The following is a 14,072-nucleotide window of genomic DNA, read 5'->3' as shown; positions in this document are numbered from 1 at the left end:
TAGCACTATCACAGTTTGGACAATAAAATGGAGTCACCTGTTAAACTACAACCTAGCTGACCATGTTAAAATGCATTCTTGTGTGAAGGAGGAATCCCACCAACTGGTCAGAAAGCTCACACTCTGCTAATCTGAACACACAACTGCAGCTCCACACGCTTTACACACTAGACGCTTGCTTGGAGAAAAGTATGTTAGGCTAAAAATCCAGGGAAAAAAGTCAAAGTCGAGGTAATGAAAATCACCCTTAAAGACAGTATACAAAATACATCACTACTGCATTTTTCAGAATATTATCTGTTATTAAAACCTGAAGAAGAGCATGCTAGAAACTGAACTCATCTGTAATGTACATGCAAAGGGTTTCAAATAAATGTAGTTACTGAGCAAAAAGAGTCCCTCATTATTATATGCAGAAGTATATTACTTGGCTTTCTAGTATTTGTTTAAAATTAATCACAAATAAAGTTTTGTATCTGATAGATTGTGTATTCCAGTCAATGATGAATTAGTTTAATACACACTAGAAAGACCAGGACTTTGAGGAAGCCAAAACACAGTTCCTAGAGGGAAACTTTAAATAATTGTATTATATATATATATATATATATATGCATGTATTTTATATATATAAAGTATATACATATATTATATATAATAATTGTACTAGCAGACTGATGCACATTAGACAGCTCATCAATCTCATGAAGAACTATAAATATACATAAAATCTGCAACTGTGGCTGTGAAATTAAAGATGCCAGACCTCAGCACCGTGAACAAAGCCCCCTTCGGAGACAGGATCAAGGCTGGCTTTTACATGAAGTAGTCACTAAGCTGACATATGAAGGATGAAGAGCTATGTCCTGGCAGGAAGTAACATGTACAAAGACCCCACGATGGCAGGAAACTGAGCACTAAGAGCAAGTCTGTGTAGCTGGAGCACAGCAGAAGGAAATGGGAAGAGGGGAGCTAGACACAGGGCAGAGGCTAGCACCAGGATTGCACTCTTCACCCCATGGTCATCGGGAGCCATCAGAGTGTGTAAGCAGGAAGAAGGAAGACTTGTCAGAGCTGAACTGTGGAATGACGATGTCACACATGTCTCCAATGCATTGAGCAGATGCAAGGGTACACGGCGACGGCAGCAAGAAAGCAAGCGACAGAGGCGTCAGCTTCGGTTGGGAAGCAACAGCATTCACTGTAGATCACAGGAAGGAGACAGAACGTGTCCTGCACTACCCAACATGACAGCCACACTAACCACGGGTCCTTAGCGGCACCAGGCACACAGAGCTGCTTACGTTTTAGTACTAAAAAAAATTAATCCTTTCTACAGGAGTCCTGTCCGCCATATTTCAAATGCTTAAGAGCTCATAGTGGTGTCAATCTCCTGGTTACCATACTGGGTAACACCAGGAGTTACAGAAGGAATGGAAGGAGGAAGCAGAGAAATCCAAAGGAAAGTGACAGAGAAAAAGATCTAGAGAAAAACAGGAAGAAGGAGATCCGTGAAGGAGAAGCCACGTGAGTGACAGAGGGAGCCCAGTGTGTCTTAGTGGATTGGGGGCAGAGTCTCACGGGGCCTGGCCTGCACTTAATCAGCACTGCTGACTCAGGAGAGGCAGGAAGAGACTACAGCAGGGACCCGAGAGTCCTGCTTTAACAGGCCAGGAGCGGGTGGGGGTGCAGACACGCAGAAGTATCTGGCAGCGTCCAGGTGGCACTAGCTTGGAGGCTTTAGTAAGAGAAGAGGCCGTCTGCTGGCAGAGCTCTAAGGGAGCAAGTGCCTGGGGGGAGGGGGGCTGGCTCTGCAGAAATGTGTGGAGCAGGGAAACTAGGCGGGAGAGGTCTGAGAACCCCAAAAGGTCAGTGATTATGAATTTAAGTGGTGCCAACCTGGCTGAGAGCTCCAGTTTAGAGAGAAGAGTTAGAGTTAGATCCTGACGTCAGGAAAACTGAAGCTTGTCTCATCTGGGAGGACTCTGCAATACAAAGTACAGCTCTGAAGCCTCACTCTAAGTTGGCTTCTGCGAGGATCAGAATGAGGTCAGAGAAGAGCGGGTTTGAGAGGCAGCAGGGCCTGGGCTGGACCAAACCGAGCAGCAGAAAGAGCAGGGCAGCATCCATGGCTGGGATGCAGAAAGAGCAGGGCAGCATCCATGGCTGGGATGGAGAAAGGGCAGGGCAGCATCCATGGCTGGGATGCTTGTGCACCAAGAGTCAGTGCCTGAGGCTTCTGCGACTGGGTGAAGTCAGGGCTGGGGCTGGAGGTGACAGATTAATCAATTTATGAAAGTGCCACAGAGCCCAAAGGCTTCATCCTGTTTAAATCCCCTCCGCTAGTGGTGGAGGAGAACAAGGACACCAGCCCCCCAGTTAACCCAGTTGTGTGGGGAATGGGGACCAGTGTGGGCTGCCGCTGCCAGAAGCAGCCTGCATAGAGATCCGGGTTTTCCAGGAACAAGTTCTTTATATGTGTTTTACTTCACAAAAAGAAGTCGATGTTGCTCATATCTGCCTCCTGTGCTTTGCTCAGAATTAAGGAATGGTGAGCTGTCTGCTTGCAGAGATTGTGACAGACCCTGAAACTATGGAAATACCTGAACATTGCAGTTGAGACAGAATTTGGGCGCCTTCGAAGTGGTGACTTGTCATCTTTAAGTTGGGTTTGATGCAGCGAATGAAGCTCGCTCCCTGAAAGAATAAGAAACACTTTTTAAGATAGTACATACAGCATCTATATGTCTCTATTATTTTTGAACATCACCCACTTCCACAGCACACTAACGTTAATGACACAAAATAATTAGGAATTTAGAATTTTATCATATTTCTATAATTTGAACCTTAAAATTAATGACTATATTATGACTAAATATTAGCAAGATGAAATTTTAGTTTTGACTGTCAAAAATCATTTTGTAAAAAGTCTTTCAGTGCAAAGCATTTCATTACTTTTAAACAATGAGCTCTGTAGGCTTAACTATCTTCTCATAGTGGATTTGGCTTTTTGTTTTTCAGGGCCAGGCCTTGCACACACAGGCAAACATCCTATCGCTTAACTAGAAGCCTACAGAGGCTGCAAAGGGAATTTCGGCCAAAATGTAAGCAAACAAAACACAAACGTCACTATTTTCATTCAACTTCAAAAAGATAAGGCCCCAAACTGCACCGCTATGTGTATTGCTTGTTAAGCAGTGTTTTTAAAAACTTAAGGGCTTCCATGCGGTGACCATATTTTGCTGAATGAGGCAGAAGGAATACTGTTTGTACCACAGCGCAAGGGCTATGTACAAAGATAAGGTAGCAGGCATCCAAACAGATGCTTCTCTTCAAAGTGGCCACCATAGAACCCTGAACAGTTATTTCAACAACGATGACCACCACGGGCACTTGGATGGCATGTTTCTACAAACCACAAACACTTCATGATTTTAGAGCAGCCCAGTCTTTGGAGAGTGAAAATAAAAGAGCCGCCCCATCAGACGGCATTTAAAGATGCCTAGCTCGTGAGGAACAGTGAGGGGGAATTCCATCAAATACATTATACACTTGTACAAAATTCTCAAAGAAAAAGATATTTTATTTTTTAACAAAATGCTTAGCTCTTAAGAGTCAAATATTTTAGACTCAGAAACGATTTTCTGGATGGCTCCAAAGGCAAACTCATCAGCAAGTAAAGCAGTAACTGTGGGACAGAATGGACATTTGGCTGTTGGAAATGACTGGTCCTTAAAGGGAAAAGCATGAAGTTCAATTCTGCGGTTTGTATAAAAACTAAGACTTTCCTTGGAATTACAATTTTTCTATAAACCCACATATCCTCTGTCTTTCTTTTTCATTGTGCTTTATAAAGACAGGCTCTCACTATGCAAGCCAAGGTGGCCTCAAAATTAAGAGCCTCCTGCCTCAACTTCCCAAATTCTGGGGTTGCCACCACACTCAGCAATTAGGACTTCTCTCTAGATGGGTTTTGTTTTTCAGTTCAAACACTGGGGTGAACCCCAGTATGGGGAGTCACACCTGTATTCCCCGGGGCACTGCAGCAAAGACAGGCTAATTGTAAGTTCAGGGCTAGCCTGAACTGTATGAGGAGACACTATCTAAAAATGTAAGAAAAAAAACAGCCAAGAGCCAGTTGTGCAGCTTAGTGGCAGAGCATTTGTATAGCGTGTGCAAGATCCTAGGTTCAATGCCAACACCACCGAAACACAACTAGAAAAGCAATATCAAGGTGAATCAACAAAATGTAGTTAGAAGATGAACTTGTAGTAAGTTTGACATTTATCATTTATAAAGGACAGAAAAATATCAAGGTCATTTTTGTCTGCAGCACACTGCCCTGTCTGAAGAGTGTTACTATAATAAATTGTATGTCTTATCTTTAATATTAAAATATTTGCTCTTTTTTATAGTTACTATTTTCACTTTTGTGAAATCTTCATTTATTAACAACAAAAACTTCCAAATAATTTCACTTCACATGCATACTTGGCCTTTCGTTAAAAAAAAAACTAATAATAAACACCTTACCATCTCAAAAGCTGACAGTGTGGCTGTGTGGTGTGGCTGAGGCGTGTGGGTGTTTGGGGTGTGGGTGTAACTGGGTGTTGCTGTGGGTGTGCACTGGGGCTGGCATCCCAAGCATCATGATTACCAGGTAAAAGTCTACCACTGAGCTAAATTCCAGCCCTCTGAAAATCAACTTCTTTTTGAAAGAAAATGTGGTTTAAAAGATACCTCTCATTATCCCAGGGTTACTGTGCTTACTTGGATAACCACTAATAGTTGTTTCAGAAGACCATTTTAAAAACATACTTTCTTCAAATAATTCAATTTAAAAAAAATGGGGTACAGGCCTAAACAGAGAACTGTCAACAGATGAATCTAAAATGGCTGAAAGACACTTAAGGAAATGCTCAACATTCTTAGCCATCAGAGAAATGCAAATCAAAACAACTCTGAGATTCCATCTTACACCTGTAAGAATGGCCAAGATCAAAAACACTGATGACAACTTATGCTGGAGAGGTTGTGGGGTAAAGGAAATACTACCGCATTGCTGGTGGGAATGCAAGCTGGTACACCCCCTTTGGAAATCAGTATGGTGATTTCTTAGAAAATTAGGAAACAACCTTCCTCAAGACCCAACAATATCACTTTTGGGTATATACCCAAAGGATGCTCAATTGTGCCACAAGGATATGTTAATAGCAGGCAGCATTGTTTGTCATAGCCAGAACCTGGAAAAAAATCTAAATACCCCTCAACTGAAGAATGGATAAAAAAGATGTGATACATTTACACAATGGGAAAAAAAATGACATCTTGAAATTTGCTGGCAAACAGATGGATCTAGAAAATAGCATATTGAGTGAGGTAACCCAGATCCAGAAAGACAAACGCTATAGTTACTCACTTGTAAGTGACTTTTAGACATAAAGCAAAGAATACCAGCCTACAATTCACAACTGCAGAGAACCTAGACAACAATGAGGACACTGAGAGAGACATACATGGATCTAATCTACACGGAAAGTAGAAAAAGACAGGATCTCCTGAGTAAATTGGGAGCATGGGGATCATGGGAGAAGGTAGAAGGGGAGGGGGAAAGGACGGAGGGGAGCAGAGAAAAAATATATAGCTCAATAAAAACAATAAAAAGTTTTAAAAAAACCTGCTTTCTTATTAAATATACTCACAGTACTTCGCAGTTTATCCAGAAGCAAATTTAACTGTGTCTAGAAAAGAAAGGAGATAAGATTATTTCAAAAAAGTCAAATAGCACAATGGAAATGAGTTAATATTAACTCTCCAATATGAGACTAAAATAACATGCAAAAACATCCACATGTAACATATTATAATAACCTCCTGGCACACAAACTCTGTAACAGGCAACGTCATGCAAAATGGCTAATGAAATATCAAGGACAATAACTTCCATTACTGATACAGAACACATATAATTAAGGCTAGAAATGAGCGGCACATTCACAAATGAGATGAATAAGGGAAATTATACAAGCCATGAGTGAGCGCATGTGACGATACAGGGGTGTACTCAACATCAACGTTGCAGTACAGTATCTGAGCATGTGGCAAACAAGATACCGCCGTTGTCACATGCTGTGAAGGCTGAGATGTTTAAAATGAGCACGATTTGTACACCAGCATTAATTAGTTCATGCAGCACAGCAAAACAAAACTGTTGTATCTAGCTTCAGAAACTCTCTTCCCTAGTTTATTTATTTATTTATTTATTTATGGTTTTTTGAGACAGGGTTTCTCTGTGGCTTTGGAGCCTGTCCTGGAACTAGCTCTTGTAGACCAGGCTGGTCTCGAACTCACAGAGATTCACCTGCCTCTGCCTCCCAAGTGCTGGGATTAAAGGCGTGCGCCACCACCACCCGGCTCTTCCCTAGTTTAAAATGTTATCTATTTCAAGGGCTTTTAGAACTCAAACAGTTTCCTGAAACTATTTTTCACAATGAATACAGTTAACCACGCTTTCCTGGTGTCACAATGCTGATTATAATTTACCCTGGCTCAGTGTGCTAAAATTATGTTTGTTTTGCTAGTCTGCAAAGCAATTTTACATGGAAATGCTTATTATGCTTCTTGGAAAATACAAATTAAGATGTTAATTCTTAAATTAACATATTGTGTTCAGCATAGCTATAATTAATAGCAACATGGAGGCTTTGCTGAATGCTCTTCTGTGAGCGGGGCGATATTCGAAGAAAGATTTTCATGAGCATTGTTATATTTAATCCAATGAATAACACAGCACGATGAACCTAATTAAGGATAGATTGTTAGCCTTGTGATACAGGTATTAAGACCTAGGGATAAAAACTGATGGGTCTGAGAACATGGAGCTAGTAATGGCAAATCCCTGAGATCAACATTCTTTCTCTTGCCGTGAGTAAACTTGTTACTAGAATTTAACAAAGTTCTCATGGCATTGGCTGAAGACTACAGTCACATGCACAAAACTAGCTGGCAGAAGCCAACCTCAGTCTGTACCCCAGACAACTGAAAAGCACATCAACAGCCTCTTTGGGGAGAAAGCAACAGTTATAAATCCCCTCCTTTCAGTCCAGAGACAGAGTTCACTGTTTTGCTCCCAAAAATGGGCATAAGTCAGAAGAGTAGAAGAAAAAAATTAAAGAGCATCAGCTGAGCAAACAGAAAAGAACGTCCATTAACACACGCCAAAGACAGGGGGCAGGAAGCACCCTTGGCAAATCAGGCTTCGTGTGGTTTTTTATTTAATTGTTTTTAGATTTGATGTTAATTATATGTGTGTGCATGTTGCAGTTACCCTCAGAGGCCAGATGCCTGGAACTAGAGTTACAGGGGCACCTATATCACTCGATGTGGGTGCTGGGAACAGAACTTGGGTCCTCTGCAAGAGCAGTACACACTCAGCCTCTCAGCTGTCTCTCTAACCCTTCATATTTTATTTTTAAAGATACAAATATTTGTGCTTATAATCGAGTAAGATTTCCAACAAAAAATATTGCTCTTTCTAAAGCACCACTTACTAGAAGTAAGTGGTGGAACATGTTTGGTCCCCATACACTGGCTAAAGTGCTAAAGTGCTGCTGGAGCTGGAGTCTGGATAACTGAAGTGCTGCTGGAGCTGCTGGATAACTGGAGTGCTACTGACCTGGAGTCTGGATAACTGGAGTGCTACTGAACTGGAGTCTGGATAACTGGAGTGCTACTGACCTGGAGTCTGGATAACTGGAGTGCTACTGAACTGGAGTCTGGATAACTAAAGTGCTACTGAACTGGAGTCTGGATAACTGGAGTGCTACTGAACTGGAGTCTGGATAACTAAAGTGCTACTGAACTGGAGTCTGGATAACTGGAGTGCTACTGAACTGGAGTCTGGATAACTGGAGTGCTACTGAACTGGAGTCTGGATAACTGGAGTGCTACTGAAATGGAGTCTGCTTTGTGTTTGTCTTACACAACTCACTTTTAATTTAATGAACTATTGAAGTATGTTTAAAGTTGAGTCCTATTAAGATTTCATACCACCCCAGAATGACAACACATGCCTTTCATCCCAGCACTCAAGAAGCAGAGGCATGCAGATTTTTGTGAGTTCAAGGACAGCCTGGTATATATTGTGAATTGCAGATCAGTCAGGGCTACATAATGAGAGCCTGTTTCAAAATAAAAATGACACTAAAGAGACTTCATTTTAAAGCATATCAGAGAAAAACATATGTGGAATATCTTATTCCTATCACTCAGAGTTTTTGCAGTCAATGCAAAAAGTAGGCATTGCTATGGATAAACAGTTACAAGAGATTAAATTCCCCCAGTTAAAGGTTATTTATGCTGCCTATCATTTTAAATACACTTTTACTAGCAATAGTACTATATTCATATGAGATATTGTGTTCTGTTTTCTGAGGAGGGGTCAGATGGTTATGTTACCCAGCCTGGCCCTGAATGCCCAGGCTCAAGTGATCCTCCTTTGTCAGGCTCCTGAGTCACCTAGCCCAGGTGCTATTTTCAAACCAACTATGCTATAAAAAGTCCAGATAAAAATATTGCTCACTGAGTAAATCAAGAACTTATATAATTAATACATCTTAAACAAAATTCAAACCTTCAAATTCAACTACCTAAAAATGTTTTAGATTTTTCTTCAATATTTATATTTTGAAGCTTTAAAAAGAAACTTAGCTTTTAGATATCAAGTTAGAGATGTGGAATTCATGCCAATTCTTCCTCTTTTTTTTGTTTTTTGTTTTGTCTGTCTGTTTGGTTTTTGGCTTTGAGACAGGGTCTCACACAGCTTGAGCTGATCTTGATCCAGGTACCAGAGACTAGCCTTGAACTCCTGATCCTCCTAGTCCTAATTCCCCGGGTCTGGGATTATAGGAATGTGTCACTAAGCCCAGGTTAGGGCCCATTTCAACCCAGAAAGGATTTGAGAGGTTTGTGCTACTAGTTAGCACCACAGTTCTCTTGACACGAGCAGTTTTCAACCTGTAGGTTATGATCCCTCTGGGGTTGAGTGACCCTTGCACAGGAGTCACATGTCAGATAGTCTGCATATCATGTATTTACATTATGATTCATAACAGTAGCAAAATTACAGTTATGAAGTAGCAATGAAAACACCACACATAAGGAACTGTAGTGAAGGGTCACAGCATTAGGAAGGTTGAAGAGCACTGCTTTATAGAAATATTCTTCTTAATTATATCACTCTTAATATTGAGAGTATGCATTTCAGAAGGAAAAATGCAGTTTTATAAGAAATAAAATGATACTTACTGAAAATATATAGAAATTTTAATTATATTTCTTTTTCTATACACTATAATTATTTATTAAAGGCTTTTTAATTTTTATACCTATGCAATAAATATAAGCAATATTGAGCAATAATTACAAGCAATTAGTAGCATTCTATCACTAAAACACACCTTGTTTTAAAACATTCCTTGTAAGATTTTAAAGAATTAATTTCTGATTCAAAATTAATAAAATAAATTATTCTTTAACATGAGATAAGCGAATTGAAGAGTCTGCCACCCCCGAGCACTTCTCTTTTATAGAAGTTATCAAAAGCTTTAACTAAAGTTTACTGTAACACACATGCCCATGATGCTGTGAGAGGAAATGCGTTGACAATGAATCACAAGCTGAATTGTGAACTTGAGACGGGCGCTTTAACATGGCAGCCATGCTGTGCACAGAAGTCTGTAAAGGTGATCATTTACCTGAAGCCCCGGATGTGCCTGCTTTTCCTCTCAACTCACCTAGTCCTCTCTAGCCATCCCGAGCTGAACTACTGCAGCTAAACAAAACTGCTGAATGAGGAAGGAAACAGAAAACACGTGGGAAAGAGAAGGTTTGCAGGTCATCCAGGCAGTATGCAGAAGCAAGACCATTAGGAGGATTAATCAGACAGGCTGTGTGCAAACACAGTCTGAAAATATAAGCTTTTCTGTATACTCCGTTACTGCAACCACAATTAGATCGTACATACAAGCACTGATAACGCAGGGTCTTCTCTTGAGACACGCCTGTGGCACGTCCACCATCTACATTATCCATGTCACAATACAAAACAATGCTTTTTATTTGAAATACAGCCCAAACACACCACAAAAACCAAAAACCCTTCAACGAGTTATTTAGCACAAATACCTTAAACTTGTTTCCCACGCTGATGAAGCTGAGTTTTCCTGCCTTTTGTTTTGTATCTTTGTTGTTATTGGTGGATGATTCGAATAAGGCCCGTATAAACTTATCCCTAGATTCGCAAATCAAGGATTCAAGAGACATATGTAGTGCGTCATTATTTTTCTCCACAAACTGGGTCTGAAAAAAAAATCAAATAAAGTGTTTTCATCTGTCTTGTGATAAACATCCCCTAACTGAGCTCTGTCCTATGGAATTTTCTAAGAAAACACAAATATTCTCTTTCCCTACTGACCAAGAGAGCCCGCCACTTCAGTGTGGGTATTTTGCACTTTGAGGGTGACCAGCGCATGAAGGAACTGAATTTCTGAAGCTGTTCAGGTTTAAATGCCCAGAGTCTACCCCAGGGCAGTGTGGCTCAGCATCAGCTGCTTTCTCCCGAGCAATGGCAAGGCCGCACTCACCGTCTCGTAGCACACTGCCCCTGCGAAGTGCCGGATGATGAAACCCTCATCGTCTCTCAGGTTCCTGTGGACGGCCAGCTTAGACTTCCTGGGAATCTAAGAGAAAAGTACAGAGAGAAGTCACCGCATCACCAAAACAGTCAGTCACTTTCCTTAGACAATGCCAAGTGCAGAGTACCAAGAGTAATAAGAGAATTTCACATTTTTCATAATTATACTACTTTTAAACACAAATACACTTTAAAGTACTTGTGGGATTTAACCAACAGTTGCTTATGCCTTAGTAAAAAATAAATTGTTATAAGACCAAAACATACAAATATGTACACCTGCTCTACAGGAAACAGAAACACATGCCTGTCACAATAAAACATACACACATGTACAACTCCTACATGCAAAACATACATGCACACATGCCACACATAAAATATATGTACACATGCCTGCAACACAAAAACATATACATATGCATACCTCCTGCACACAAAATATACACTCACATACCTGCCATACAAAAAGCATACACACATGCACACTTGCCACACACAAAACATATACATGTACCCTTGTCACATACAAAACATATATACATGCATGCCTGTCACGCACAAGACATACAAACATGTATGAATGCCACACAGAAAGCATATACATACACCTGCCACACAAAAAATACACACATGCATACACATGTGCCACACACAAAATATATATACATACATGCCTGCCACACACAAGACATACATACATGTATGAATGTCACACATAAAACCTAAACACACACCTGCCACACAAAAAATACATACACGTGCTACACACAAAACATATATTCATGCATGAATGCCATGTACAAAATATACACATATGGATGAATGCCACATACAAAACAAATACACATTCATGCCTGCCACACACAAAAACTTGGTTAACGGTGCTTATTCCTTCCAGAGGACTTGAGTGTGGCTTCCAGCACCCATGTCTGGCAGCCCCAAACCACTGCATCTCTATGTGATCTGACATCTTTTTCTGGACTCTGCAGGCGCTACCCTGATGTGAACATATTCACCCAGGGACACATATAAAAATAAAAGTTTTTTAAAAGCAGAAGTTTATTTGAAAGCAAACACCAAACAGAGTTGCAAATTTTCTAAAATTAGCCACCTGCTTCTAAAGCTCAGTCTTCATACTCATCAGAATCACTTAGAGGATCTAAACCTCCCTTACCCCAGGGTATTTAGATAGGCTGATTCTGAAGTGTGGCCAGGAAGAAAACCACGAGGTCAGCACAGGACACTTCTGGTGTCTCAAACCAACCATGCTAACACTCTACACAGTGAGCCTGGAACCACTTCAAGGAAACTATGACATTTTAGGATGGCAGCATTTAACTACAGTATCGCATATTTGAATTATTTAAACTTTCCAAACTACTTCCACACATGTGATCACATCTGTCTCTAAAACTAACCCAAAGGGAAGGAGACCATTTAGAATGGATAGACTAAGCTGGGGGCCCGAGGTCTGAGCCCTTAGAACAGAGAACGGGCAATCAATCATTCAGGAGCCAGAATGGAGGTTCTGCTGCTATACCACCTTGCCTGCCTCCTAAGCCACCAAGCCTCACATGCCATCAAGGCATGCCATCCACCTCCCTCGTCTGTCTCTCATCTGTAGCACTAACAGGATTAAATAAAGTCATTCAAGTAAAAGCATTGGGACAATGTGTATAGTGTTCCATGAATGCCTATCACACTTAGTTCAAAAACCCAGCAAATGTAAATCGGGATTTATTGCTTCGTTCTTGTTTGTTCTCGCTGAGAAAAGCAGTCGGGCCTCATTCCTGATGCTTGAGCTTGCTGTCTTTAGGTTACACACCTCTGGGATTACGCTGGGCACAGTTATACTGGCCGAGATCAGCACTCTTGGTGAGGCCATGCATCATAGGCCATACATCAAACAGCCATAAACAAGCAAGACTGGCTACGCAGCTTCAATATTAGCCGAAGTTTTGTCAAGGATACATATTGTTCTGCTGCTTCCCACCAAAGCACTAGAAGCAGGCTGCCCATTATGCTAACTCCTGGGAGCATGTAAGAGCTGTGGGCTAATAGCAAAGGTGGTTCTGAGGACCTGAACATGTATTTTTCCAGTAAGCCACTGAATCTATATCCCACTGATGTTTTGTCAATTTTTTATTGGATTTTAAATTGTCTTTGCCTCTCTTTTAACATATTAATGCGCTGTAGTAACATTTGGTGTGTATATGCACTGTCATTCTGTTAATAAGGAACACAAATGAGCATCTTTGTTACCATTCATTTAAGCAGCTTGACTCATCAAAGCAGTGACCACTACACTATCTCACAACTTCAAAACACACACGATGAGTGGATGCACTTGCAAACTTGAACCCTAAGCCCTAAGCAACTCTAAGCAGCTTCTCTCGTTGCTTTTTCTGTCTTCTTTTGAGGGAAGTGGGGAGAGCCCTGCTGCTCTTCTCCCTGGCACGAAGCAACATCTACCTTCTCGACTGGAACTCAAGTCAGCATTTCTGTGTTGGTCGGGCTTTGCGCACTCAGGGTAAAGCTACGTCTGCACTGTCTCAGGAGACAAAGGTTGAGTGGAGGGACAAGCAGAGTTGAAGGAACATAGAAAACTAGTGTCTAAACAGCCACAAATGCCACGGTCACAGAGAGCAGCTCCACTTTCACTCCAAAAGGACTGAAGAGCCAATAGCAGTTCAGCAACCTGGGCACATATGTCTCTTCTTCCCTCTACACTACCTGATCTTCCTACCAGCGCAGCATCATTTCCCTCTCTGGGTACATGAGCTACCATACTCAGCTAAAGTTTTACTCTCAAATATGTGTGTGGACCACATGTGTGTACGCACACACATACTTTTATGGCCATCTATAGGAAATGTTTGCTGGTTATACCCTACTTGCTCTAGTCGTTGGATAACTTGACTCTAGCTGAAATCTAGTGCAGCTGTTTGCTTAAAGACTTCTCTTCCCAGTAGAAGCTCCATTTTAGAATGGCAAACTCACAGAGAGTCGGAAATGGTCCTTGTGCTTCTGGTGGACCGCTGATGTGAAGTGCTGGTCACTCGGCTGGGGGAGACGATTTTCTTCATCCAGAATATCCAGGATTCCCACCAATTTCACTTCAATTAAATCTATTTCAAGATATCAAAACAGTCATAGTGTGAATCAATACTCTAAAAAATATTTACTCCACTTCGAAAAGTATTTGGAAACAAGATAAGAGTGAATGATGAACATATTCTATTGAAGGCTGTCTAGAAATTGGAGAGCTTTCATTTCAAATAGAACCATTTAGTTAAAGGTAATATCATAGTTTTAATACAAGTTTTGGAAAAACAGCTTCACAAAGAAGTGACCATTCAGCTCCTGTATCTAT

At 40.9% G+C, this 14,072-nt stretch overlaps 1 protein-coding gene across 9 annotated transcripts in view; it reads right to left on the bottom strand.

Annotated features, from left to right (window-relative positions):
- Myo6 (myosin VI) overlaps positions 1-14,072 on the bottom strand; it is a 136,128-nt gene that overhangs the window by 29,129 nt on the left and 92,927 nt on the right. For 7 of the 9 annotated variants that reach the window (XM_057768793.1, XM_057768786.1, XM_057768789.1 and 4 more), the window contains exons 16-20: positions 13,700-13,827; positions 10,647-10,742; positions 10,189-10,362; positions 5,706-5,744; positions 2,604-2,697 (exon numbers count right to left, since the gene is read on the bottom strand). In XM_057768793.1, coding sequence (XP_057624776.1) covers positions 2,604-2,697; positions 5,706-5,744; positions 10,189-10,362; positions 10,647-10,742; positions 13,700-13,827 — 531 coding nt within the window. Of the gene's footprint in view, positions 1-2,603; positions 2,698-5,705; positions 5,745-9,758; positions 9,849-10,188; positions 10,363-10,646; positions 10,743-13,699; positions 13,828-14,072 lie in introns of those variants that run through there. The other 2 variants (XR_009057035.1, XR_009057036.1) reach the window with 2 other exon arrangements.

The sequence above is a fragment of the Chionomys nivalis genome, chromosome 4 (assembly GCF_950005125.1).
Source record: "Chionomys nivalis chromosome 4, mChiNiv1.1, whole genome shotgun sequence".
NCBI lineage: Eukaryota > Metazoa > Chordata > Mammalia > Rodentia > Cricetidae > Chionomys > Chionomys nivalis.
The sequence above is the reverse complement of the archived record's forward strand: the minus strand, read 5'-3'. Positions and strand labels throughout refer to the sequence as shown.